This window comes from Apodemus sylvaticus, chromosome 5 (assembly GCF_947179515.1).
Source record: "Apodemus sylvaticus chromosome 5, mApoSyl1.1, whole genome shotgun sequence".
NCBI classification, from domain to species: Eukaryota; Metazoa; Chordata; class Mammalia; order Rodentia; family Muridae; genus Apodemus; species Apodemus sylvaticus.
In genome coordinates this window covers 103521440-103548219 of record NC_067476.1, presented here as the reverse complement: position 1 = coordinate 103548219, position 26780 = coordinate 103521440, and the positions used below count along the sequence as shown (strand labels likewise).

The following is a 26780-nucleotide window of genomic DNA, read 5'->3' as shown; positions in this document are numbered from 1 at the left end:
AGGATTTCTCTGTATAGCCCTGGCTGTCCTGGAACTCACTCTGTAGACCAGGCTGGCCTCAAACTAGAAATCCGCCTGCCTCTGCCTCCCAGAGTGCTGGGATTACAGGTGTGTACCACCACCACCTGGCTGTGCTTTTTTTTTTTTTTTTTAACTGAGACAGGAAAAATTTTAAGTTTGAAGCCAGTTTAGGTGCATAGTGAGATGCTATTTCAAAAACAAAATGAAATGCTGGTCAACCAAGCATGAAATGCTGGTCAACCAAGCATGTGATAAATTAAGTCCATACTATGGTAAGATAATGCTAAGACAATATTCTTGAAATATTCTACAGGCCCGGCATCTTATTGAAGAGCAAAATGTTATTTCGGTCATTACTGAAACTCTGCTAGAAGTCTTACCTGAATACTTGGACAGGAACAATAAATTCAACTTCCAGGGTTATAGCCAGGACAAACTGGGACGAGTATATGCAGTCATTTGTGACCTAAAGTAAGTGGTTGGAGTTCAAAGGTGAGGGCATCTGTTGACCAGTCTGCTTGCTTGCTCTGTCATATAAGTCAACATTTGATCCTCTTGCTTGGCTAGGATTCTCTTTACCCTGATGGCAAGCACAGGAAATTGTAATTGCCACATGCTAATGCAATTGACTCCACATCCAGGGATCCAACCAGCAACTTGGAAGTAATAAAATGATGATCGATTCTGTACTGAATTTGTACAGTTTTTCTCTTGTTTTTATTTCAAAACATTGTAGTACAACAACTGTTTATAGAACATTTGTATACGTATTAAATTGCCCATTATATATATAGATTATTTGCAAATACTTTATTGTTTTAAGTATCTATGGAGTGGGATCCTGGAGTCAGTCTCCCATGAGTAACACAAGACTTCTGTCAATATCTTCAGCAAAGTCTTTCTGAGTGTAACCCAGTAGCATAAAGAAGGTACTGAGGACAGGACCGGCAGCTGTCCTCCGGCCATCGAGCGGCTCCATGATGTGGCCTCCACACTTCACCCTCACCCTTCGCTTACACATGTCATGGTTCTGTCCCCTCACATACTCTGTTTCCAATAATCTGTTTCTTTCTCTTTCCTTTTCACCTGAATACCCGCCTTTTGATACTTATCAGAGTGCCCGTAATTAAAATGTTCTCCCTGAAGATGACTGAGAATTTCTTTTTAAACTAAAATTTGAAGCTACTGGGATAACTTAATGGTCAAGAACACTGGCTGCTCTTCCACAGGTCGAGCTGAATTCCCAGCAATGGTTTGGTGGCTTATGACCATCTATAAAAGGATGTGATGCCCTCTTCTGGCATGCAGGTGTACATGTAGACAGAACTGTCATTAAATAAAACAAACTAAAATCTGCAGGCTAGAGAGATCATTCAGTGTTTAGGGGCACATACTAAATCTTGCAGAGGATCTGGGTTCAGTTCCTGCTATCCACATCAGGTGACTCAGAACTGTCTTTAACTCCATTTCCAAGGGATCTCACTGTCTCTCTGGTCTCCAGCTCCAGGGGGTCCCACTGTCTCTCTGGATGGTAACTCCAGGGGATCCCACTGTCTCTCTGGATTGTAACTCCAGGGGATCCCACTGTCTCTCTGGATTGTAACTCCAGGGGATCCCACTGTCTCTCTGGATTGTAACTCCAGGGGATCTCATTGTCTATCTGGATTCTAACTCCAGGGGATCTCATTGTCTATCTGGATTCCAGCTCCAGGGGATCTCACTGTCTCTCTGGTCTTTACAGGCAGTTGCAGACACATGTGCAAACACATGCACACCCACCCAATACACTTTGAAAAATAATTTTAGCTGGGCCATGGTGGCGCACACCTGTAATTCCAGCACTCTAGAAGGCAGAGGCAGGCGGATTTCAGAGTTCGAGGCCAGCCTGGTTTACAGAGTGAGTTCCAGGACAGCCAGGGCTATACAGAGAAACCTTGTATAGAAAAAGAAAATCCGAAAAAGAAAGAAAGAAAGAAAGAAAGAAAGAAAGAAAGAAAGAAAGAAAGAAAGAAAGAAAGAAAGAAAGAAAGAAAGAGAGGAAGGAAGGAAGAAAGGAAGAAAGGAAGAAAGAAGAAAAGAAAAGAAAAAGAATTAAAACAATCTTAAACTAAAATTAGAATCCCATAATAGAATTGTTCTGATTATTAAAATAAATTTCCAGAGCTGGAGAGATGGCCCAGCATTTAAGAGGACTGATTGCTTTTCCAAAGGTCCTGAGTTCAAATCCCAGCAACCACATGGTGGCTCACAACCATCTGTAATGAGATATGACGCCCACTTCTGGTGTGTCTGAAAACAGCTACAGTGTACTCAGATATGATAATAAATAAATCTTTGGGCTGGAGCAAGCAGAGGTCCTGAGTTCAATTCTCAGCAACCACATGATAGCTCACAACCATCTGTACAACTACAGTGTATTCATACATAAAATAAATAAATAAATCTTTGAAAAAAAACAAATTTCCATTTCCTTTAGAAATGGTGAATGTTATAAAAAATTCTAATAGACGAACTATTTAATAAATCATGGGCTCCGTAAAACTTCTTTTAGCATATATTAGAATAAATTACATACCTAGGATGCTGTTTTTTAAAAGGCTCCAAGATAGGGATGGAGAGATGGCTCAGCAGTTAAGAGCACTTGTTTCTCTGCAAGGAACCCAGGTTTGGTTCCCAGCACACTCACATCGTGCAACTGGAACCTCCAACTCTATGGGCTCCACAGGCAGCTACTCTCTCTCTCTCTCTCTCTCTCACACACACACACACACACTTTTTTTAAAGCTTCAAGTCACATATGACTGGAAACAAGTTTTACCTACTTGTAATGACTGTACATAATAAGGAAGGTAAACTGTTATTTTTAAAATTTTTTTATTTTTTTAAATTCTCAGTCTCTCAATTTTACCAATAAAAACTCAGGAGCCAAAATCTGGGGTAAAAGCCTGCTAGCTCAGAAAGGCAGAGAAAGCACCCAGCTGACCTTCTTCCTCGGCTGATGTCCCAGAACTAATATCCCCTCTTAGGCCATCTCTAAAAAGTTCTTCAAATTGAATGTCCCTCCCTTCTACTTCCTGTGCATCTCTCTATCAGTCCTTTTGACTTCCCCTTACTTTCTCTTTTTTTTCCTTAATAATCCTATGTTCACTTCCTGTCAACTGGTTGTTTGCTCCACTTCTTGACCTATGGTTGACTTTTTAGTCCTGTTTACATCATTCAAAGAGAAAGCTCTTGGATTAAAGGTATGTGCTAAGATTGAGCCACACCATAACTAAAAAACAGGTTTTTCTAGTAAACAGTCTTAGAGTTCACAGTATGATCAAATATCCTGCAACAGTAAAGAAATAGGCTTCTAGTTCAACTTAAAAATAATCTAGGCCTTCCAGCTGCGGGGACATTCCGAGTGGACACAGTGGTCGTTGCCTCTGAAGAGAAGAATTACCACACCTATGGCTGGGGTTCTGCGCTCACTAGTTCAGAGGCCTCCAGGCAGACTATAGACTGTGAAGAAAGGTGCAGAATGGATTCGTCACACATTTACCAGATCAAGAGTTCCAGATAAAGTGTTTCAGCCTAGACCTGAAAATCATGACAAATACAGTGGGGACCCCCAGAACCTTCATAAACTGCACATTGTTACAAGAATAACAAGTACAAAGAGGTAGCCATCCTGGGACAAAGATAAGTCCAAGATGCTCAGACTGCAGAAAGCACACAGCCCTCAGATTCACAAGAACATCCCGTTCGTGAATGCCAAGAAGTGATTAAACACTTGATCTGTATCCAGCCCCTGAAGGTGCCACAAGGACTTCCCACAGAAGAGACCATGTCCAGCACATGCCTCAAGAGCACTGGGGAGTGGTCATGCAGTGGCATCTGAAACTTATGGAGCAGGAAGTGAAGTCCTGATGCCACCCATCTTCAGCTCAAATACTCTTACTGAGCAAACCATCCTCATTAAAGTGTGTATTAATCCAGAAAAAAATTTTTTTAGTCTGTTTAAAAGTGGGGTTAGGAATTTAGTAGTTGAGTAGACTCAGTAGTTGAGTGTTTGCCTAAAATACTCAAAGCCTTGGGTTTGATTCCCAGCCCTGGAAAAAAATAAATTGACAGATTTCTGGAAACTACAGTAGATTCTTGTTTTTACCAAGTCTTAATTTTCAAAATTATCTCAAAATCTTTTATTTTAAAATGTCATTGTGTCTACAAATTTTTTTTCTTTAGAGTTTAGTAAATTGTTAAATTTACTAAATCACATTTCTAATATAAATATAGATGGTGGATAAGCCCAGTAGTAATCAGCATATAGTAGTGATCAACATTGCCATTTGGATTTGTTCCTTTGTCATACTGTGTGTAAGTCATACTGTTGAGAATATAACTTCCTAATGGCTGTATTTGAAATGTCCCTGTTGATTCATTGATGAGCCATGGTCATTTTACTGGGTAAAATGTACTCACTGTGCCATAGTCTCATAACTGAGTTATTTTAGGCAAGACTAACACAGTTTAAATAATGTGCTCAACAAGTATAGTTCACTCTCAGAAGGGTCCTGTGAAATTCTAATATTAATCCTGAGAATTAGTAGTTCTCTCATGGTAAAGAACTTTGGTTTTATTAACTTTATTTGAATATTGCAACATTCTTATAAAGTAGGTAGTACAATCTTGGTTTGTAAGTACAAAGCTCCTGAGTGGTGGAATTGGAATTTCAGCCCAACTACTACTTATCTGTTAAGACTTCGTGGCCAGGCGGTGGTGGCGCACGCCTGTGATCCCAGCACTCTGGGAGGCAGAGGCAGGCGGATTTCTGAGTTCGAGGCCAGCCTAGTCTAGAGAACAAATGCCAGTTTGATTTGTCACTCAAGTCTGGAAGTTATCTGTTGGGGTATTTGGGCTTCCTAATTTCTAACTTCTCTAGAAATGGAGGGTAGAAAAGTTTAATTAGAACTTTGATTCTATTAAGGAAACGTCCTTTTATTATTTTAACTGGTTTCTGTGTTCATTTCTGGAAACTGTAGCAGACCATCAGAACAAGTTGCCTCATCCTCCCTTTTCTGTTACGTTTGCTACCTGTCTTACTGTAGACTTCTTTCTTTTCCATTTCCTTCTCTTGCCCCTTGCATCTTTACTTGTTAGATCAGCACTTGGGAACGAATTATGCCAAACTAGGAATGTAAATGTAACCTGTGTCAATACATTTCAAATTATCCAAAGACTTGTTGAAATGAAGATTCTTACTCTGTTTACCTGACTAGAGTGCACGTGCCGTTTCTACAAAGCTGGTACTGTTTTGTAGAGTATATTTTTTTTGAAAAGTTTATTACATCTTATATCTTACAGTACATTATAAATGGTATTCAGGACAGGAAATCAAGCCTGAACTTGGAAGCAGGCACTGAAGAAGGTCATGAAGGAATAGAATTACTGTGCAGGCTGACTTCTTATTCCAGCTGTTCAGGAATGGCATTTGCAATAGTAAATCATCAGTCAAGAAAATACTCAATGATCTTTTGCCTACTAGACAATCTGATGGAGACATTGTCTCAACTGAAGTTTCCTTTTTCAGTTTGACTCCTGTTAGACTATATTTGATAAAAAAAAAAAGAAAGGAAGGAAGGAAGGAAGGAAGGAAGGAAGGAAGGAAGGAAGGAAGGAAGAAAGGAAGAAAGAAAGAAAGAAAGAAAGAAAGAAAGAAAGAAAGAAAGAAAGAAAGAAAGAAAGAAAGAAAGAAAGAAAGAAAGATTTTCTTAAAGAACCAGCTCCTGATTTTGTTGATTCTTTGTATAGTTCTTTTTGTTTCTACTTGGTTGATTTCAGCCCTGAGTTTGATGATTTCCTGGGTGTATTTTCTTCTTTTTTGTTCTACAGCTTTCAGGTGTACTGTTAAGCTGCTAGTGTATGCTCTCTCCAACTTCATTTTGGAGACACTCTGAGCTATAAGTTTTCCTCTTAGCACTGCTTTCATTGTGTCCCATAAGTTTGGGTATGTTATACCCTCATTTACATTAAATTCTAAAAAGTCTTTAATTTCTTTATTTTTTTCCTTGACCAAGTTATCATTGAGTACAGCATTGTTCAGCTTCCATTTGTAAGTGTGCTTTCTGTTGTTTGTGTTGTTCTTAAAGACCAGCCTTAATCTGTGGTGATCTGATAGGATTATTTCAATCTACTTTATCAGTTAAGGATGGTTTTGTAACCAGTTATCTGGTCAATTTTGGAGAAGGTACCGTGAGGTGCTGAGAAGAAGGTATATTCTTTTGTTTTAGGATGAAATGTTCTATAGATACCTGTTTAAACCATTTGGTCCATTAGTTTTGTTAGTTTTACTGTGTCTCTGTTTAGTTTTTGTTTCCATGATTTGTCCATTGATGAGAGTGGGGTGTTGAAGTGTTCAACTATTATTGTGTGTGGTACAATGTGTGCTTTAAGCTTTAGTAAAGTTTCTTTTATGAATGTGGATGCCCTTGTATTTGAAGCATAGATATTCAGAATTAAGTATTCTTCTTGGTAGATTTTTCCTTTGATAAGCCTGAAGTGTTTTTCTGTGTCTTTTTTGATGACTTTTGGTTAAAAGTCTTTTATCCAATATTAGAATGGCTACTCCAGCTTGTCTCTTGGGACCATTTGCTTGGAAAATTGTTTTCCAGCCAGTTATTCTGAAGTAGTATCTGTCTTTGACACTGTATCTATTTCCTGTATGCAGCAAAATGCTGGGTTCTTTTTATGTATCCAGTCTGTCAGTTTATATCTTTTTATTGGGGAATTGAGTACATTAATGTTAAGAGATATTAAGGAATAGTGATGGTTGCTTCCTGTTATTTTTGTTGTTAGAGGTGGAATTATGTTTGTGTCGCTATCTTTTAGGTTTGTTGAAAGATTACTTTCTTTCTTTTTCTAGGGTGTAGTTTTTCTCCTTGTGTTGGCATTTTCCATCTATTATTCATTGGAGGGCTGGATTTGTGGAAAGATATTGTGTAAATTTGGTTTTGTCATGGACTATCTTGGTTTCTCCATCTATGTTAATTGAGAGTTTTGCTGGGTATAGTAGCCTGGGCTGACATTTGTGTTCTCTTAGGGTCTGTATGACATCTGCCCAGGATCTTCTAGCTTTCATAGTCTCTGATGAAAAGCCTGGTGTAATTCTAATAGGTCTGCCTTTTTATGTTACTTGACCTTTTTCCATACTGCTTTTAATATTCTTTCTTTGTTTTGTGCATTTGGTGTTTTGACTATTATGTGTCAGGAGGAATTTCTTCTCTGGTCCAGTCTATTTGGAGTTCTGTAGGCTTCTTGTATGTTTGTGGGCATCTCATTCTTTAGGTTAGGGAAGTTTTCTTCTATAATTTTGTTGAAGATATTTACTGTCCCTTTAAGTTGGGAATCTTTGCTCTCTTTTATACCTACTATCCTTAGGTCTGGTCTTCTCATTGTATCCTAGATTTCCTGGATGTTTTGGGTTAGGAGCTTTTTGTATTTGACATTTTCTTTGACTGTTGTGTCAATGTTTTCTATGGTATCTTCTGCACCTGAGATTCTCTCTTCTATCTCTTGCATTCTGTTGGTGATGCTTGTGTCTATGACTCCTAATCTTTTTCCTAAGTTTTCTATCTCTAGAGGTTGTTTCTCTTTGTGATTTCTTTATTGATTCTATTCTCATTTTTAGACCTTGGACAATTTTGTTTAATTCCTTCACCTGTTTGGTTGTGTTTTCCTGTAATTCTTTAAGGGATTTTTGTGTTTCCTCTTTAAGGGCTTCTACCTATTTACCTGTGTTCTTTTGTATTTCTTCAAGGGAGTAATTTATGTCCTTCTTAAAGTCCTCTATCATCATCATGAGATGTGACTTTAAAAAAGATAGTGATGGTTGCTTCCTGTTATTTTTGTTGTTAGAGGTGGAATTATGTTTGTGTGGCTATCTTTTAGGTTTGTTGAAAGATTACTTTCTTGCTTAAAGTCACATGAGATGTGACTTTAAAAAAGACTCAAAAGAGTCTTGCTTTTCTGGTGTGTTGGGGTATCCAGGGCTCGCTGTGGTGGGAGAACTGTATTCTGATGATGCCAAGTAGCCTTGGTTTCTGTTGCTTATGTTTTTGTCCTTGCCTCTTGCCATCTGGATATCTTTGGTGTTAGCTGGTCTTGCTGTCCCTGACTGTGGCTTGTCTGTCCTATAAACCTGTGTGTCAGTACTTTTGGGAGACGAGTTCTATCTGGGATGAATTTGGGTATGGAGAGCTGTGGCACAGGATGAGTTGTAGGGTACAGACGGAACCTGAAGGATTATCTCCCAGGCTGTTCCTTGGTTTCTGTGTTCTGATGCCTCTGAGTGAGTCCCTCTTGGGCCAGGATTTTGAGCAGAAGTGGTGGTTTTACTTGTGTTTACAGGGGAGACCAGTTCTTCTCTCCCATCAATATTTGGGTATGGAGTGCTGTGGCACAGGATTTATGGACTACATTTTAAGTTGTAGTTCTCATGGAGCAACCAAACCTTGTGTTACTTTTTTGTTGTTGTTGTTTTTAAGAAATAACTACTAGCTTATTTCAACTATTTGATACATTCCTGCTGATTGTATTTTTATTGCATTTATTTGTTTTTTTGATGTGTGTGTGTGTGTGTGAAAGAGAAAAAGAGAGAGAAAGACAGAGAGAGAGACAAAGAGAGAGAATGTGTGTACATGAGAGAACATGACTCAGCGTGTGTGGTATGTGAAGATAGGGGACAACTTGTGGGAGTCATTAGTTCTTCCACCATGTTGGTCTTCAATATTGAACTCAGATCATCTGGCTTATTGGCAAGCACCTTTACCTGCTGAGTCATCTTACAGGATCATCATCCTCATCATTGAGACAAGGTTCCTCTACGTAGTCCTGGACGTTCTGGACCTTGCCATGTAGATCAGGCTGGTTTTGAACTCATAGAGATCCTCCTGCCTCTACCTCCCATGTGCTGGGTCTAAAGAGGTACACTAATAGGCTAGGCTCATAATTTTTATTTTTTAGTGTATAGTTACCACATTGATGGCTATCTAAAAATATAGGAGAAATTAAATCATAATCTGCACTGTTTTTACAGTTCAGACTTTTTTCTATATTTACTATATGGTCTTCTGTGTTCTACAGTACTTCCTTTTGTTCCTGTTTTTGCTTGTTTGTGGCTAACACTGGATTATAGTGTTCACTGGGTTTTCCCAGTATTCTTTGAATTTTGAAGATGGAGTATATCTTATTCATATTTATATTCCTAATCGTTCTTAAACACACACACATATACAATAGGAATGCATTTTCATTCAGTAAGTATAAAATAGTTTTTAATAGTTGTTGATCATACCTGAGAACTTAGTCTATGATTAACTTTGTTCCCATTGAAAGCAATTATTATCCAAAAGAATTACTGATTTGGTAGATTGTAGGCTAGCATGAGCCTGGTCATCTCTCCAAATGTGTACATCCTAATGTGCATGGCATGGCGGCGTGTAGGTTTGTATCCTTTGTTCAGGTTCTAGGTGCTGAAATCTAGAGGTAGGAAATCCCCTGTGCCTGAAAGGATTTACCTTGGCCTTTGGGTAATGGTTATGACAAATCTGAGGAAGTCTTGTACAACATTTATCTACAGGTGTTGTCCTATGACAGGACTGCACTGCGACACTCTAGGTTGCTCATTAATCTGAAGGAGAATTTAGAAAGCCAGGCTTAGCCTTGATGATGGTCTTGTAGCAATTCCCTTATTTTGCCAGCTTTATATAAATAAAGCCAAATAAATAACTCTAGTTCTGCCCAGAGATTCTAATTACTATAAGAAATTAGAACTCACAATTTTGATTAGTCAACATTGTCTGTAATCCTGAGAACCTTAAGATCATCTCAGAATAAAGGAGTGAACTATTTCTTTTTCTTTTGAAATGATAGGTACATTCTGATTAGCAAGCCTATCATATGGACAGAAAGATTAAGAGCACAGTTCCTGGAAGGTTTCCGGTCTTTTCTGAAGATTCTTTCCTGTATGCAGGTATGACAATTCTTTGGTGTACAAATAAAGTAAATTAGTTAAAAAAAAAAACAAAACCCTATCTCCTTTTTCCTCCCATTTTATTTTATTTTGAGATTAATTAATTTTTATTTTATTTGTATGGGTATCTTCACTGAATATATGTCTATGCATCATGTGCGTGCCTGGTGTCCTGTGTGCGGGAAGAGAGTGTTCAGTCCCCTGGAACTTGAATTTCAGGTTGCTGTGAGCCACCATGTGGGTGCTGGGAATCAAACTCAGGTCTCCTAGAAGAGCAGTCTGTTCTCTTTACCACTGAGCTGTCTTTCCAGCCTTTTTCCTCATTTTTTTTTTTAATTGTTGTTGTTGTTTAGATTTGTTTTTTTCAAGACAGGGTTTCTCTGTATAGCCCTGGCTGTCCTGGAACTCACTCTGTAGACCAGGCTGGCCTCGAACTCAGAAATCTGTCTGCCTCTGCCTCCCAAATGCTGGGATTACAGGCATGTGCCACCACCGCCCAGCTTTCTTCAGTTTTAAAAACAGAAGTAAATTGTGGCTTTCATAGAAGAAAACTTCTATAATGTAGTAGAAATAAGATATAAACACTAACGTGTGTGTGTGTGTGTGTGTGTGTGTGTGTGTGTGTGTGGTCAATGGTGTTATTGTTAATGCTTGTTGAATGCTTACCACTTAGTAAGACTATATAAATATCTTTAGCTTATAAGTTTATTTTCTGTTATGATTCTTGTTTTCTACATGAGGGAACGACTGCCAGTATTTATAGTCAGATACCCATGAAGTATGCATTTTGGAAAGCTAGTGTTCCAACTCAATGCATTCTATATTGTAATATATATAATTACAATGTATTATATGTACTACGTGTAACTCATATAGTCTCATGTTAAAAAAGTATGCATTTATGAATATAAATGCTGGTATTTTTATATTTTGCCATAGAGGAACAACAACAGGAAAGACCATGTATTAACTCATCTTTCCTTGCAGGGAATGGAAGAAATCAGAAGACAAGTTGGGCAACACATTGAAGTCGACCCTGACTGGGAGGCTGCCATTGCTATACAGATGCAACTAAAGAATATTTTGCTCATGTTCCAAGAGTGGTGTGCTTGTGATGTAAGTTAAAGATTTGGTAGTAGGATGTGCACCTTTGTAAGTGCTCTAATAGTTATTAGTAGCATGGTTTGTGCTGTAGTTTTCTTGATATAAAAGTTTATGACTGTTAGTTACTTAAAATTATATTAGTAAGTATAAAAGGAAAATTCATTTTTTATTAATATTTATTTATTTATATGAGTACACTGTGGCTGTCTTCAAACACACCAGAAGAGGGCATCAGATCTCATTACAGATGGTTGTGAGCCACCATGTGGTTGCTGGGATTTGAACTCAGGACCTCTGGAAGAGCAATCTGTGCTCTTAACCGCTGAGTCATCATTCCAGCCTGAAAATTCATTCGTTCGTATTTGATTAGAAAATGTGTCTCATGATCTGCCTTGGGGGCTGGAGAAATGGTTCAGCTCTTCAGAGTACCTAATACCTTTTCAGAGGGCCTGGGTTCAATTCCTAGCATTCACAGTGGCTTACAACCATCTGTAACTCCAGTTCCAAGGGTTCTGACACCCTCTTCTAGCCTCCACAGGCAGTGTACATACATGATACACAGATAAACATGCAAGAAAAATAGCCATACACATAAAATAGAAAGTAATTTTTATTAAAAAATGTATCTTGGGACTACTGGATATATGGCCCAATGTCTAAGAGTGCACAGTGGGTTTTTTTTTGTCTTGTTTTGTTTTGTCTTTGCCATGCAAACATATGGACCTGTATATTGTGTTGAGCTCCAGCACCCACATAAAAAGACAGCCTTGGTTGTGGGTGATTATCATTTCAGTGATGGGAGTGTTGTGGAGACATGAGGTTCCCAGGGGCTTCCAACCACCCTAGCTAACAGGTGAGCCCAGGTTCCAGTAAAAGACACAGAGTGGATACTCCTGATGGTTAACAACCCAAGGTTACATTTGTCTCCAAAGTTGCTAAAGGTGGACTTTCACTTTAGTTTGTATGCAGACAGTTGTACTTACACTAACATTTTTTATATTCAGGTTGATTTGTACCACTTTCTTCAATTTCAAACTTGTATTCTCTCATCTTGACTTTCCTTGTTCTATTATTAGCATTGCTATTAAAATGTTCTTCCATACAAGAAACCCCAGAGCCTCCATTTTCTGTGTGTTTGATAATCAATATGCTGGAACCTAAGAGCAATGTTTCCCAAATTTATTTGGCCATGGAGTCCCTTTCTCTAGATAAAGTAGTGTGAGAAGCACTGAACCAAGGAGTGAGTGACGGGCTTCTGTTTTCCTACCGTGCTCACTCAGATTTGATTTTCTGTGTCCCAAATGTGTGACATCTCCTTGTTGGGGTCTGTGTCTCTTCAGTTTATCCTTTTCTTTCTTCACCTTTAGTGGCTCACATTAATTCTTGAAAAATATATTGACTCCATTACACTGTAGACACTGTCAATATATTTACATACTGCAGTATTTCCAGTTTAATGTTCAGTAACCCCCACCCATAAAACCTTTGATTCATGTTGTTTTTAATTCTTTTCCACTGTTTAAATAGGAGTTGTAGCCCCACCCTTTTTATTACATCTTTTCTGAGAATGCCCTTTCTCATCTTTCCTCATGCATAAATTCTGTGTGTTTGTGAGGGATCAAGTCTAGGGACTTATTTATTAGAAACATCTGCTGGATGTGTTAGTGTGCACCTTTACTCCCAGGGGGCAGAGGCAGGTAGATCTTTGTGAGTTTGAGGTCAGCCTGGTTTATAAAGCTAGTTCCAAGCCAGAACTGTTACACAGGGAAACTCTGTCTTGAAAAACTAAAAAAGGGAAAGAAGGAAGGAAGGAGGGAAGAAAGACAGAAAGGAAGGAAGGAAGGAAGGAAGGAAGGAAGGAAGGAAGGAAGGAAGGAAGAGAGGAAGGAAGGAAGGAAGGAAGGAAGGAAGGAAGGGAGCGAGCGAGCGAGCAAGCAAGCAAGAAGCATGCTTTGCCAGTTACTTTTCTGTAAGTTTTAGAAAATACCACCCTACCCCCATGTGTATATGTATATAAACATTATATACATATTGCACATGTATATAAACATTTTTTCTTTCCCTTCAGACTAAACACATTCTGTGTCAATACTCTTCCACTGAGCTACATTCCTAGACAAATATTCTCAATCTCTCTGTGTGTGTCTGTGTGTCTGTGTGTGTTGTATGTGTGTTGTGAGCCATTGGAAAGCTACTTTCAAAAGTATGTCATTCCAATTATACTTGGTTTATTTATTTATTTATTTATTTTTTTGGCCTTTTTAAGATAATTAAATCATTTAATTGGTGCCTGCAATTTTTACTCTGATTATAAATGTTTATATTTTATATTTCCTCTAAATTACATCCTAGTTCCTATGGAAGTAATCCTGGGAATACATAGAATAATTTTGTTCTTTTTTTGTTTTTTGTTTGTTTGTTTGTTTGTTTGTTTTTCCAAGACAGGGTTTTTCTGTGTAGCCCAGGCTGTCCTGGAACTCACTCTGTAGACCAGGCTGGCCTCGAACTCAGAAATCCGCCTGCTTCTGCCTTCCAAGTGCTGGGATTACAGGCATGTGCCACCACCTCCCGGCTAATTTTGTTCTTATATTCAATAAATATTTATTAAGTAGTAGGTGACAAAGTAGCTGACTTGTCAATATATTTGTATTTTCTTTTACCTTAGGAAGATCTCTTACTAGTGGCATATAAAGAATGTCACAAAGCTGTAATGAGGTGCAGTACAAATTTCATGTCTAGTACCAAGGCAGTAGTACAATTGTGCGGTCACAGTTTGGAAACCAAATCCTACAAAGTGTCTGAGGACCTTGTAAGCATACATCTACCACTCTCTAGAACTCTTGCTGGTAAGTGCTTTTATTTTTTATGTATTTCTGGTAACTTTTCTAGATACTCTAAGTAGAAGAGTAATTTCTCTTTTTCATTGTTGCATATACTCCCATTAGATGCTGGAATTAGAGATGGTCATTATTTTTGACCTTTGAGAGCTGTCATCACAATATTTATCCATGGAAGCTTATACTTTAAACTACCCACTTCTAAATATTTATAAATGTTGGTTTTTATATAAATTTATACCATCATTCAGCTTAGGTTTCAATTCTTTTTATATTTCTTTTTCATCTTTTAAATTACATTTGTGTATTTATTTCTGTTTTGGATGAGGGAGTGATATGCTATGGTGAATGTATAAGATCAGAAGATAACTTGTGGGAGTTCATTCTCCCCTGCCACCATGTGAGTTCTGGGGATTGAACTCAGGTTGCTGGACTTGACAGCAAGTACTGTTACCCACTGAGCCATCTTGGTGGCCCACTTGATTTTTCTTTAAAAGTAGAATAAACATCTGGAGAGGCAGACTTTCAGTTTTATATGATTTATATACAATGTAAGATGTACAATGTAGAATTGTGTTTTGGTAATACCACATTTCAAAATTAGAAGTCAAATGTTTTCATTTTGGAGTATCATTTATAAACTTAGATGTGTTGGGTCAGACTGGAGATTGAATTGAAGGCTTCCTGCCTGCTAGGCAAGCACTCTGAGATACAACCTCAACTCTAGTGAAAATAGATTTAAATAACCCAACTTTCCCAAACTTTATGAGTTAATTAAAAATATACTAATAGGGTTTAATTGCTTTCTTGTTTTCTTTTTTCTTCTTTTAAATGTTTAGGTCTTCATGTACGTTTAAGCAGACTAGGTGCTGTTTCAAGACTGCATGAATTTGTGCCTTTTGTAAGTGACTCATAAGTATTTTCTAGTCATCTCCATTGATGGGTGGGAAAGAAAATCCTATTTTTAACCTATTTGAATTCTTACATTTAATCCCTTCTCAGCAGAGTGGGTCATGTTGAAATCTGATCCCACATGCATGCTCTCCCGATTACCTACGTCCTGCTTCAGTTGGGGTGTGTGGAGTGTGGGAAATAATGACATGGAGCGCACTGTGTTTCAGGATGGCTTTCAAGTGGAGGTCCTAGTGGAGCACCCTTTACGCTGTCTGGTGCTCGTAGCCCAGGTCGTGGCCGAGATGTGGCGAAGAAATGGGCTCTCTCTCATTAGCCAGGTATGGCACAGTCTATCATGCACATCTGTGAATGAGTTACCTTTTTAAAATTTTATTCTATGTTTATTTTACTCCATGTCCATAGAGTTCACCAAATATTTGCTCTTATTCTCTTGTGTAATCTCTTAGATATAAAAATTCTGGAGATCCTATAAGTGTTTCTCCTTTTTACTTTTTAGTATTTATCCCATCTGAATTAATATGAAGCTAGATGCTTGAGTAGGTAGGTGAAAGCCAGGAATCTCCCATTAACTTATTCTTTGAGACATCCAGTCTTCCCACCAACTGTCTTTTTTCATTCTCTCTCTCTCTCTCTCTCTCTCTCTCTCTCTCTCTCTCTCTGTGTGTGTGTGTGTGTGTGTGTGTGGGTGTGTGTGTGGGTGTTTTGGCTTTGTATGTCTGAGCACCATGTATGTCATGCAGTATCAGTGAGACTAGGGTTATAGATGTTTGTGAGCTGCCATGTCGGTGCTGGCAATCAAATCTAGGGCACTGAGAAGGACATCAGGTGCTATTAGCCTCTAAGCCATCTCTCTAGCCCCTATTTGTCCTTTTGCTATTGTTTTTGTTTTGTTTCTATGGTGGTCATTGAATCTGCCCTAATCAAAGACAACCCTGTAGGTTGAGAATGTAACTCAGTGATAAAATCCTTGTGTGCGGATCTGGGTTCAGCCCCCAACATCATTTAAAAACAACAACAACAACAACAACAATGACTATCATAATTATTTTTCCTTATGTTTTAGGGAAAATGGAAGAAGTGGTTTTCTTAAAAGATCAGAGAACAACATTTAAAGATGCCACTTAGAAGAAAATGATGTTATGATTTTTTTCTCTTTTTCTTTCTTTTCTTTCTCTTTTTTTTAGTGAGAGAGATTGAATCCACTTCCCTATACATGACAGGTAGACATTATTGTTACTCTTATTTTTAAATAGGATTTTTGTATCTCAGACTGAGCTCAAACCTATGAATCCTCCTACCTGAGCTTCCCATGTGCTAAGATTATAGATTTGAGATGCCATACCTAGATTTGGTATAGAAATTTATTTATTTTTTATGCTTAGTCATTGTTTATTAGATATTTTATTTACTTACATTTCAAATGTTAACCCTACTTTCCCATTTCTGCCCACCCCGCCGAAACCCCTATCTTATCCCCTCCTCTGCTTCTATGAGGGTGTGCCTCCACCCACTCACCCACCCACTCCCACCTCCCCATCCTTGCATTCCCCTAACTGGGGCATCAAGCCTTCAGGGGACCAAGGGCCTCTTTTCCCATTGCTGCCTGACAAGACCATCTTCTACTACATACACGGCTGGACTTATAGGTTCCTCCCTCCATGTGTACTCCATGATTGGTGATTTAGACCCTGGGAGCCCTGGTTATTTGATATTGTTGTTCTTCCTATGGGGTCACAAACCCCTTCAGCTCCTTCAGTCCTTTCTCTAACTCCTCCATTGGAGACCCCTTGCTTAGTCCAATGGTTGACTGCAAGCATCCACCTCTGTATTTGTCAGGCTCTGGCAGGGCATCTCAGGAGACAGCTCTATCAGGCTCCCGCCAGCATGCACTTCTTGGCATCCACAATAGGGTCTGTGTTTGGTGACTGTGTATAGGATGGATCCTCAGGTGGGGCAGTCTCTGAATGGCCTTTCCTTCAGTGTTTGCTCCACACTTTGTCTCTGTATTTGCTCCTGTGAGTATTTTGTTACCCCTTCTAAGAAGGACAGAAGCATCCACACTTCCTGCTGGAGGTGGGCTCTATAAGTTCCCTCTCCCTACTGTCAGTCATTTCATCTAAGGTTCCCTCCATTTTAGTCCTAAGAGTCTCTCACCTCCCAGGTCTCTGGTGCATTCTGGAGGGTCCCCCCAACCTCCTATCTCCCGAGGTTGCCTGTTTACATTCTTTCCGTTTGACCTCGGGGCTTCAGTCCTTTTCCCTCACCCAGTACCAGATCAGGTCCCCCTGTCTCCCCCCACCTTCCCCCCCACACACACACACTTCCTCCTTCACCTACCTCCACTTTCCCTCCCAGGTCCCTCCCCCCTCCCCACTTGTGTTTGCTTTCTTTTCCCTCCCAAAAGGAAGGATTGGGATTGAGGCATCCTCACTTGGGCACTTTAGCTTGTTGACCTTTTTAAGTTCTGTGCACTATATCTTGGGTATTTTGTACTTTTGGGGGGGGGTTGCTAATATCCACTTATTAGTGAGTACACACCATGCATGTCCTTTTGGGTCTGAGTACCTCACTCAGGATGATATTTTCTAGTTCCACCCATTTGCCTGCAAAACTCAGGATGTCCTTGTTCTTAATAGCTGAGTAGTATTCCATTGTGTAAATGAACCACATTTTCTGTATCCATTCTTCTGTATTGGGACATCTAGGTTGTTTCCAGCTTCTGGCTATCACAAATAAGGCTACTATGGACATAATGGAACACATGCCCCTGTGGCATGGTGGGGCATCTTTTGGGTATATTCCCAAGAGTGGTGTAGCTAGGTCTTCAGGTAGATCTATTTCCAATTTTCCGAGGAAGCTCCAGATTGATTTCCAGAGTGGTTGTACCAGTTTGCAATCCCACCAGCAATGGCAATGGAGGAGTGTTCCTCTTTCTCCACATCCTCTCCAGCATGTGTTGTCACCTAAGGTTTTGATCTTAGCCATTCTAATTGGTGTAAGGTGGAATCTCGGGGTCGTTTTCTCTGATCACTAGGATTTTAACATTTCTTTAGGTGCTTCCCAGTCATTCGAGGTTCCTCAGTTGTGAAATCTCAGTTTAGTTCTATACCCCTTTTTTTTGATTGGCTTGTTTGGTTTTCTGGTCATTAGCTTCTTGAGTTCTTTGTATATTTTTTAATATTAGCCTGCTATCAGATGTGGGGTTAGTAAGTTTTGTCATAAAACATCTTAAAGGAATTGATTGGTTTTTCTTTCCATCATATGCATCTTAGGGATTGAACTCAGCATGTTGGCTTGGTAGCATCTTTACCTGTTGAGCCATCTAGTTGAGACCCCATTGTTCAGAATTTTGTCTGAGGGCTAGAAGATATCTCTGTGGGTAAAGCTCTTGCTGCACACACATGAGGACCAGAGTTTGGGCTTCTAGCATCTACATAAGTTAGGTTGCTATGATAGCCCCTGTAATCTTAGGTATAGGATGCTGAGTCAAAGAATTCTCATAGCAAACTGGCTAGCTAGACTAGCCAAATCGGGGAGCTCTAGGTATACTGTTTCATTATACAAAGTGGAGAGCAATTGAAGAAAACAGCTGTTGTTTTTTTTGTTTGTTTGTTTTTTTCAAGACAGGGTTTCTCTGTGTAGCCCTGGCTATCCTGGAACTCACTCTGTAGACCAGGCTGGCCTCGAACTCAGAAGGAACTCAGAAATCCGCCTGCCTCTGCCTCCCAAGTGCTGGGATTGCAGGAGTGCACCACCACGCCCAGCGAAAACAGCTATTGTTAACATCTGGTCTCCAAACACACACACAAACACTCACACACACATGCACATGTACACACGCACCCATCCACATGTAAACATACACATACATGGTGAAAAAGATGTTTATTGAAAATCAATTCCTTTAACATCTGTCTACCTTTTCTTTCACAGGTTTTCTATTATCAAGATGTTAAATGCAGGGAAGAAATGTATGATAAAGATATCATCATGCTTCAGGTGCCCATTTCAGTTACTCTCCATTATATCTTTCCTAACCTTGTTTTGTTTCTTAAAGTAAGAGGAGATACTGTTTTTAACTTGAGTTTCACCATTAACTGAACACAAGAGCATAGAAATAGAATGGGCATCTATTATCTTCTAAAGGGACTATTAGAGACAGTGCTCCTTCATTTAATACACAAGAAATGTGACACCCAATTTCTTTCACAGATTGGAGCATCTATAATGGATCCCAACAAGTTCTTGTTACTGGTACTTCAGAGGTATGAACTTGTTGATGCTTTTAACAAGTCCATATCCACAAAAGACCAGGTAAGCAATGGAGAGTGGTGTGGGAATTCATTCAAAGGGCATATTGTTGTCATTGTTTTACATATATATTCTTTGTCTATACAGTTATACTTCTTCTATGCAGACACATCATACTAGTGATCAGAGAGATATTTTTTGAGATTTTTTTTAAAATTGTGTCTGTACTAATATGCAAACAGTGTTATACATCACTATTTACATGATATTTACATTTATGTGATATTTACATTTGTGTTAGGTATTATGAGTAATGTGGATGTGCTTTTAAAGTGTACAGCAAGATGTGTATAGGCTATGCACAAATACTGCATCAGTTTATAAAGGACCTGCACTTTCTTGGATTGTGATGTTCTGGTTGGGATGTCCTAGGTATCTAGGAACCGTGGTTTTTCCCATACCGTGGAATATCTATACCTCCAAACATCACACATGCACATAGACTACACAAATATGCAAACACACATACTTTCTTTTCACTCTAGAAAACTTAGGCTCTATATAGATCAACAAAGAAAATAGATGACACTTAACATACTGCCTTCAGAAAATAAGATATCAGGATTTTGTTTTTAAAGCAAAAGCTTTATTCTACATGTGCTGTTTTATAATTTGTAGCCTGCTTTACAAAATATTATAATAGGATTTTCTCTTTGTAATTGAATAAATACCAGACTTGTATTGTCATTTGTATATTACCACTTTTTTTAAATCTTACACATTTATTTTCATATAAGACCCAAACTTACATTTCAGTGAATTTTATTCAAACTCAGTACCTCTAAATTGCAAAATTTACTCAGTACCTCTAAATTGTTGTCTTTGTCCTTAAGACCATGACAGAGAACTTTATCTCCATTCAAATTGCCTATTGACTTGTGGTATTTCAATAATAAAACAGCAGGATTGAAGACTCATGATGAGAAATCTGACTAAGTAGCCTGTTAGATGATAGATGGTTGTAACTCGCAGTGCAGTGCCAGTCACTGAAAACACAATACTTCAAGGTATCAATCAACTTTCTGATAAATCCAATTTCCCTCACATTCAGTGGACAAGAAATGGGAGTTTTACCTCCCTATCTACAAAGCACAGACTTTTAACTTTAAAATATGCATAATGCTAATTTAATAAAGTACATTTTTAAGCAAGTTGGTACTTAAATACCAAAGGACAAAATGGCAACCAACAAATTGGGAAAAGAGCTTTACCAACCCTACATCCGACAGAGGGCTAATAACCAATATATACAAAGAACTCAAGAAGGTAGACTCAAGAGAGCTAAATAACCCCATTAAAAATGGGGTACAAAACTAAACAAAGAATTTTCACTTGAGGAATAATAAATGGCTGAGAAGCACCTAAAGATGTTCAACATCCTTAGTCATCAAGGAAATGCAAATCAAAACAACCCTGAGATTTCACCTCATACCAGTCAGAATGGCTAAGATCAAAAACTCAGGAAAAAACAGGTACTGGCAAGGATGTGGAAAAAGAGGAGCACTCCTCCACTGCTGGTGGGGTTGCAAGCTGGTACAACCACTCTGGAAATCAGTCTGGTGGTTCCTCAGAAAACTGGGCATGATACTACCGGAGGACCTGTTATACCACTCCTGGGCGTATATCCAGAGGATTCCCCAGCATGTAATAAGGACACATGCTCCATTATGTTCATAGCAGCCCTATTTATAATAGCCAGAAGCTGGGAAGAATCCAGATGTCCCTCAACAGAGGAATGGATACAGAAAATGTGTTATATTTATACAATGGAATACTCAGCTATTAAAAACAATGAATTCATGAAATTCTTAGACAAATGGATGGAGCTGGAGAACATCATCCTAAGTGAGGTAACCCAATCACAAAAGAACATACATGGTATGCACTCAGTGATGAGCGGATATTAGCCCAGAAGCTCGGAATACCCAAGTCACAATTCACATATCCAATGATGCCCAAGAAGATGGAAGGAGAAGTCCCTGGTTCTGGAAAGGCTCAGTGCAGCAGTGTAGGGGAATACCAGGACAGGGAAATGGGAAGGGGGTGATTGGGGAACAAGGGGGAGGGAAGAGGGCTTATGGGACTTTCGGAGAGGGGAAATCCAGGAAAGGAGATGTAAATGAAGATTGAAATTGTATTGAAATGTAAATAAAGAATATATGGAATTTTAAAAAAGCTGTGAAATTGAAACATTACCACTTTTAAAGTCTATATAGCAGTTCCATTGCATGCAAAAAGCATTTATTTTAAGATAAAATTTACATGTAAATTTAATGAATAAAACACCACATTTTGGACTGGAGAGATGGCTTAGCGGTTAAGAGCACTGACTGCTCTTCCGAAGGTCCTGAGTTCAAATCCCAGCAACCACATGGTTGCTCACAACCATCTGTAATGAGATCTGACACCCACAGTGTACTCACATATAATAAATAAATAAATAAATAAATAAATAAATAAATAAATAAATAAATAAATCTTTTTTTTTTAAAAAAAGCACCTTTTTACATAAGGCTCTTGATAAGTATTAACAGATTGGTGCATGCATTCTGATAGTATGGGGTTTTTAATATCACATTAATAGTGAAAGATGGTGCATACAGTTTTGTTATTTTGGTTCATTATCATTGGCTTTGGGGAATTAGTGAATTGTCGGTTCTTTCCTTTTGTATGTTTTTTAAATTTTTTCCCCTTTTCTATTTTTATAGATGTTTATTTTAGTATTTTTATTATACTGGTTGCATTTTTTACAATTTGTGTTTGTCTTACAGTACCCTGACACATCTAAATTGTTTTAATATTTGAAGTACTAGCTTATAATGTAATTCTGACTTTGTTGTAGTTGTTGTTTTGGTTTTTTTGCTTTAGTTTTTCCAGACAGGGTTCCTCTGTGTAGCCCTGGCGGTGCTGGAACTTGCTGTGTAGTCAGGCTGGCCTTGAACTCAGAGATCTCCCTGCCTCTGCCTCCTGAGTGCTGAGATTAAAGATGTGAGCAACCACCAACAAGGGGCAACCGTGACTGTTTCAGATTTATTAAATCCCATCCCTTAATTTTTCTATCTTCGAAGTCACTTATGGAGACCCAAATAATAGGCTATATATAGAAAAGAAAATTTTTTGAATTTACCTTCAGTGAAAATAACTGATTTATCAGAAGAACTTAAGTAAGAGATGTTTTAGGGAATGATATTCCTACTATACCTAGGACGTGTACTTTAAGCCACTTCCCACCCTCCTAATGAGCAGAGGAAGGGAACGATTAGGATTTGCTGACTTAGGACAAATAACAATGTGGTGGTGATGGTAATGAAGAAATTGGCAGTTTCTAACAGCTGTGATTGAGTACTTCATGTGTCAGGTGGGAGTTTGGTTCCTACCTCTTGTTGTGCTTGGAAGAAAACTCTAGACTGGGTGGGCCTTGCATCTAATGAAGCAATACATGCTTGGAGTCTGTGGTTCTCATGTCACTTTCTTTTTTAATTCTGTAGGATTTGATTAAACAGTATAATACATTAATAGAAGAAATGCTTCAGGTCCTCATCTATATTGTGGGTAAGATTAAATCAAAATTTGAACTAGAACATGATTTACTTTTTAGAGAATATTAATAAAATACAGTTGCTATTTGTTTTCTGTTCTATATGCTACATGAAATATCCGAGATTAATGTGGCCAGTGTGACAGATAGATTTAGAAATTTCTTTAAAAATGAACCTTGCATTTTTTTCCCCTCGGTATTGGAGATCAAACCCAGGGCCTTTCACAAGTTAGGCAAGTGCCCTGCCACTGAGCTATATCCCCAGTAACCTTTTCATTTTTATACTCGTTTTTTTTTTTTTTTTTTTTTTTTTTTTTTTTAACTGTTGGACTTTGGAGGTTGAGGTATAAATATCCTGGGTATAAACATAGGGTTTTTAAATCTACTTATTTAGTGCTAATGTTTACATATGTGCATGAAATTTAAATATATTCTTGATCTAATTTAAATGTTTTTATCATGTCATATTTGCAAATTACTTTGTGTAGATATCACAGTGAGAAAGATGGTTGTGAGCCACTGTGTGGTACTGGGAACAAAACTTGGCTCCTCGGCAGCAGTGGCAAACGCTCTGAACCACTGAGCCATCTTTCAAGCCCCATAGCTGGTTTATAATGGAAAAATATAAATAAGTAGGAAATTTTTGGATTAGGAGTTAGATTATAAAGTCTTGGCCTTGCTTTCAGTTATTAAGAACATGCTATATAATCTTTGAGTTTCAGATTCCTAATCCATACAATGTGAAAGGAACCTACTCTAAGGTTGCTTCTGGGACTGTGAACCTGGGGGATACCCCTTTGGTAAATATATATACATATATATATATAAAAATTATAAATAAAATATAACATAAAATTTACAAATGTGAAAATGAGTTATTGGAAATAAATCATTTAACAAATTCTCTGTGTTTGATTTAGAGAATATCTGAAAGGATCTCTTCTAGAAGGCACAGGCCTTTTATAGATATTATAGTGTTGAAAACTAGTGGTGACTACGTAGGTCATGAAGGCAGAGTGGAGGGGTGGAAAGGAGACCAGTCAGGGGAAGGACAGCGTGGGAGGAGAATGTGGGGAAGTACCTGACACACCTGAGAGGACGACCCTTAGGAAACCTGTTTCTGTGTTTAATGGACGTATGTCAATGAAAATGTCATGGAAGTGGCTCACGCTGGTAAAGTACCTGATGTGAAGGCACGAGGACCTGAGTTCAATCTCCAATACGAGGCAGGCTTGCAGCACACACCTGTGATCCCAGAACTGAGGGGACTGGACAGGAGGACCCTAGAGAGCAGGTCTGCCAGTAGGGTTAGCTGCATCTGTGAGCTCCAGATTCAGTAAGCATCCTATCTTAGAAATAAGGTCATGACCACACACACACACACACACACACACACACACACACACAGCATGCACACACAGCATGCACACATGCTCACATTACACAAAGTATTTGCACATATACACACTTAAAAAAAAAACCTAGGGTGCCATATGTTCGGATGTCTTCTTGAAGCAGTGGAAGTTAGATATTGCCACTAGAGACATTCCTATACTTGATTTAGCAACTTCTAATCTCCATTTGACGGAGTTTTTTGTTTATGTATTTGTAACCTGGAACTGGGTTTGTAGCTCAGTAGTAGAGTATATGCCTAGCATGTGTGAGTCCTAGGCTTGGTACATAATCCTGTTTTATCATGTAGACCATTAATTTTACTTTTCATTTTTCATTTTCTTCTTTTTTTATGTGCTTCTTTATTTTTCTGTCTTTTTTGTCTCTTTCTGTGTCCCCTGCCTCTGAGTGTATGCTTGTCTGTATGTCAGTGTATAGGTACACATGTGTGTATGCATGTATGTGTGTGTGTGTGTGTGTGTGTGTGTGTTCTTGTGCATGTATGTAGGAGACAGAAGAGGCTATCAAATCCCTTATAACTGGAGTGTTTGTGAGCCATCGGGCTTGTTGCACAGGTACTGGGATTCAAAGTCTAGTCTTTGTGATTGTGCAACAAGAGGTCTTAACTTCTAAGTAGGCCCTATTTGTTGTGTTTGTTTGTTTTGTTTTTATTTTGCAGTTTATTTTGATTTTCTTTTGGTTTTCTTTTCTTGTCTTTTTGAGACAGGGTCTTAATGTATAGTTCTGGCTGACCTAGAGCTCACTTTGTAGACCAGTCTGGCCTCCAGCTCACGGAGATCTGCCTGTCTCTACCTCCTGAGTGCTAGTGTTAAAGGCATTTGCCAACAATATGCCTGACCTTAACAATTTATTATTTTTAGTGTATGTGTGGGTATGTGCATGTAAGTGCAGGTGACCTTCGAGTCCAGAGACATTGGATCCCCTGGAGCTGGATTAGCAGGCAGCTGTGAGTGTCCTGCCGAAGGTTCCAGAAATAGAACTTCGATCCTCTATAAGAGAAATATGTGCTCATACCCACTGAACAATAGCTCCAGTCTATTGGCTTACTTTTGAAACCTGGTCTTGTTAGGTGACCCAGGCTAGCCTTTCTGTTTGTGATCCTCCTATCTCAGCTTCTCAAGTGCTGGGATTACAGCATATTAAAATCAGGGCTGGATTCTTCAGGTCACTGAATGGTTTCCCTCTTTCAACAAATAGTTTATGGTTTGATTTTGGGAAAATATTGAAATGATTTTGATTTGTTTTTATAGACCTAAATTTAATGCAATGTTCTGGGTAAAGTAACATCTGTTAGAACAAAACTTAAATAGAAATGAATAAAATTTTGTGGTTTGTTTTTTGTTGTATTAGGAGAACGTTATGTACCCGGCGTGGGAAATGTGACCAAAGAGGAGGTTATAATGAGAGAGATTACTCACTTACTGTGCATTGAGCCCATGCCACACAGTGCTATCGCCAGAAACCTACCTGAGAATGTAAGGTCACTTTTCTTTAAAAGAAAAAAGAAAATTATTTTAAAACCTATGTGTTTGGGTGTTTTTCCTACATGCTTGTAAGTGTATCAAATGCATGCCTGGTGTTCTTACAGGGTGTTGGATCCCCTGGAACTGGAGCCATAGACAGAGAGAGGTTAAATAACAGGCAGCAAAGTATACTTAGGAAAAGGAATTAGTGCTAGTGTTCATGCTTAACAACAAAGTGATATATTTGTAAATAACTAGAAAAAAGAGAGCCCAAAGTTTTCCAGCATGTCAAATTGAAAGGTATTTGAGAACTTGGAAATCCCAGTTACCCTGATTTGATAATTATACATTGTGTATGTATGTATATATGTATGTATGTACATACATATACGTGTAAGTATATATATTGTGTGTAGTCTCATAAATTCATTCAAGTATTATGTGAAAAGAATGAAGGAAGAGAAAGAATGAAGCAATAGGTTACACACTGTGGCACACACTTTTATTAATACCAGCACGCCAGAGTTCCAGAGCAGCAGGAGCTATGGAGCATGCCCTATCAAGAAAAGTAGTAAGGGATGGAGAGAGTAGATGGAGTAGGAAGAGAGAGAGAGACAGACAGACAGACAGACAAACAGACAGATACCAAATTAAAAATCAGGTTTTGCTGTCTTGCCATGTCTCTCAGAACAAGCTGCTTTATCATATTAGCCTTGCCTAGGGTCAGGAATCCTTTAGTGAGAAGCCCAAAGGGCAACAGCTGAAGCATGCTGTCAGCCTGCGCTCTCTAATTAGAGATCTGTAGGTGACCTGTGATCTGCATACAGTGGTGTTTATGCTTTAGTATATACCAATAGTGGAATAATGTCCTAAAGTTATGACTCTTATGTTTTTCCTCTGGTGAGATTTGCATATGAATTAGAGCAATGATCAGTTAGGGTTTTGTTTTTTTATGAGTGAAAGAATGCTCATACCATGACATGTATGTAGATATCTGCAGCCTACATGAGCTTTCTGGTGACTCTGCTGCCTCTCATCTGGGAGTGCTGGGATTGTCCTTATGAGTCACCACATGTAGTTTCTGTATGGGCTCGAAGGCCTGGGTGAGGATGTTAGGCTTGTATGCCAAAATACTTTATACACGGAGCTGCCCTGCAGTCCTAGAAAAG

General features: G+C 38.6%; 1 protein-coding gene and 1 pseudogene across 3 annotated transcripts in view; both read left to right on the top strand.

Annotated features, from left to right (window-relative positions):
• Ubr1 (ubiquitin protein ligase E3 component n-recognin 1) overlaps nucleotides 1–26780 on the top strand; it is a 121706-nt gene that overhangs the window by 34432 nt on the left and 60494 nt on the right. For all 3 annotated transcript variants that reach the window (XM_052183354.1, XM_052183355.1, XM_052183353.1), the window contains exons 12-21: nucleotides 335–492; nucleotides 9931–10030; nucleotides 11018–11146; nucleotides 13800–13980; nucleotides 14811–14872; nucleotides 15093–15203; nucleotides 18820–18885; nucleotides 19099–19200; nucleotides 22686–22749; nucleotides 25499–25623. In XM_052183354.1, coding sequence (XP_052039314.1) covers nucleotides 335–492; nucleotides 9931–10030; nucleotides 11018–11146; nucleotides 13800–13980; nucleotides 14811–14872; nucleotides 15093–15203; nucleotides 18820–18885; nucleotides 19099–19200; nucleotides 22686–22749; nucleotides 25499–25623 — 1098 coding nt within the window. The remainder of the gene's footprint in view (nucleotides 1–334; nucleotides 493–9930; nucleotides 10031–11017; nucleotides 11147–13799; nucleotides 13981–14810; nucleotides 14873–15092; nucleotides 15204–18819; nucleotides 18886–19098; nucleotides 19201–22685; nucleotides 22750–25498; nucleotides 25624–26780) is intronic.
• Nucleotides 2971–4095, top strand: LOC127685788 (39S ribosomal protein L30, mitochondrial-like; annotated as a pseudogene).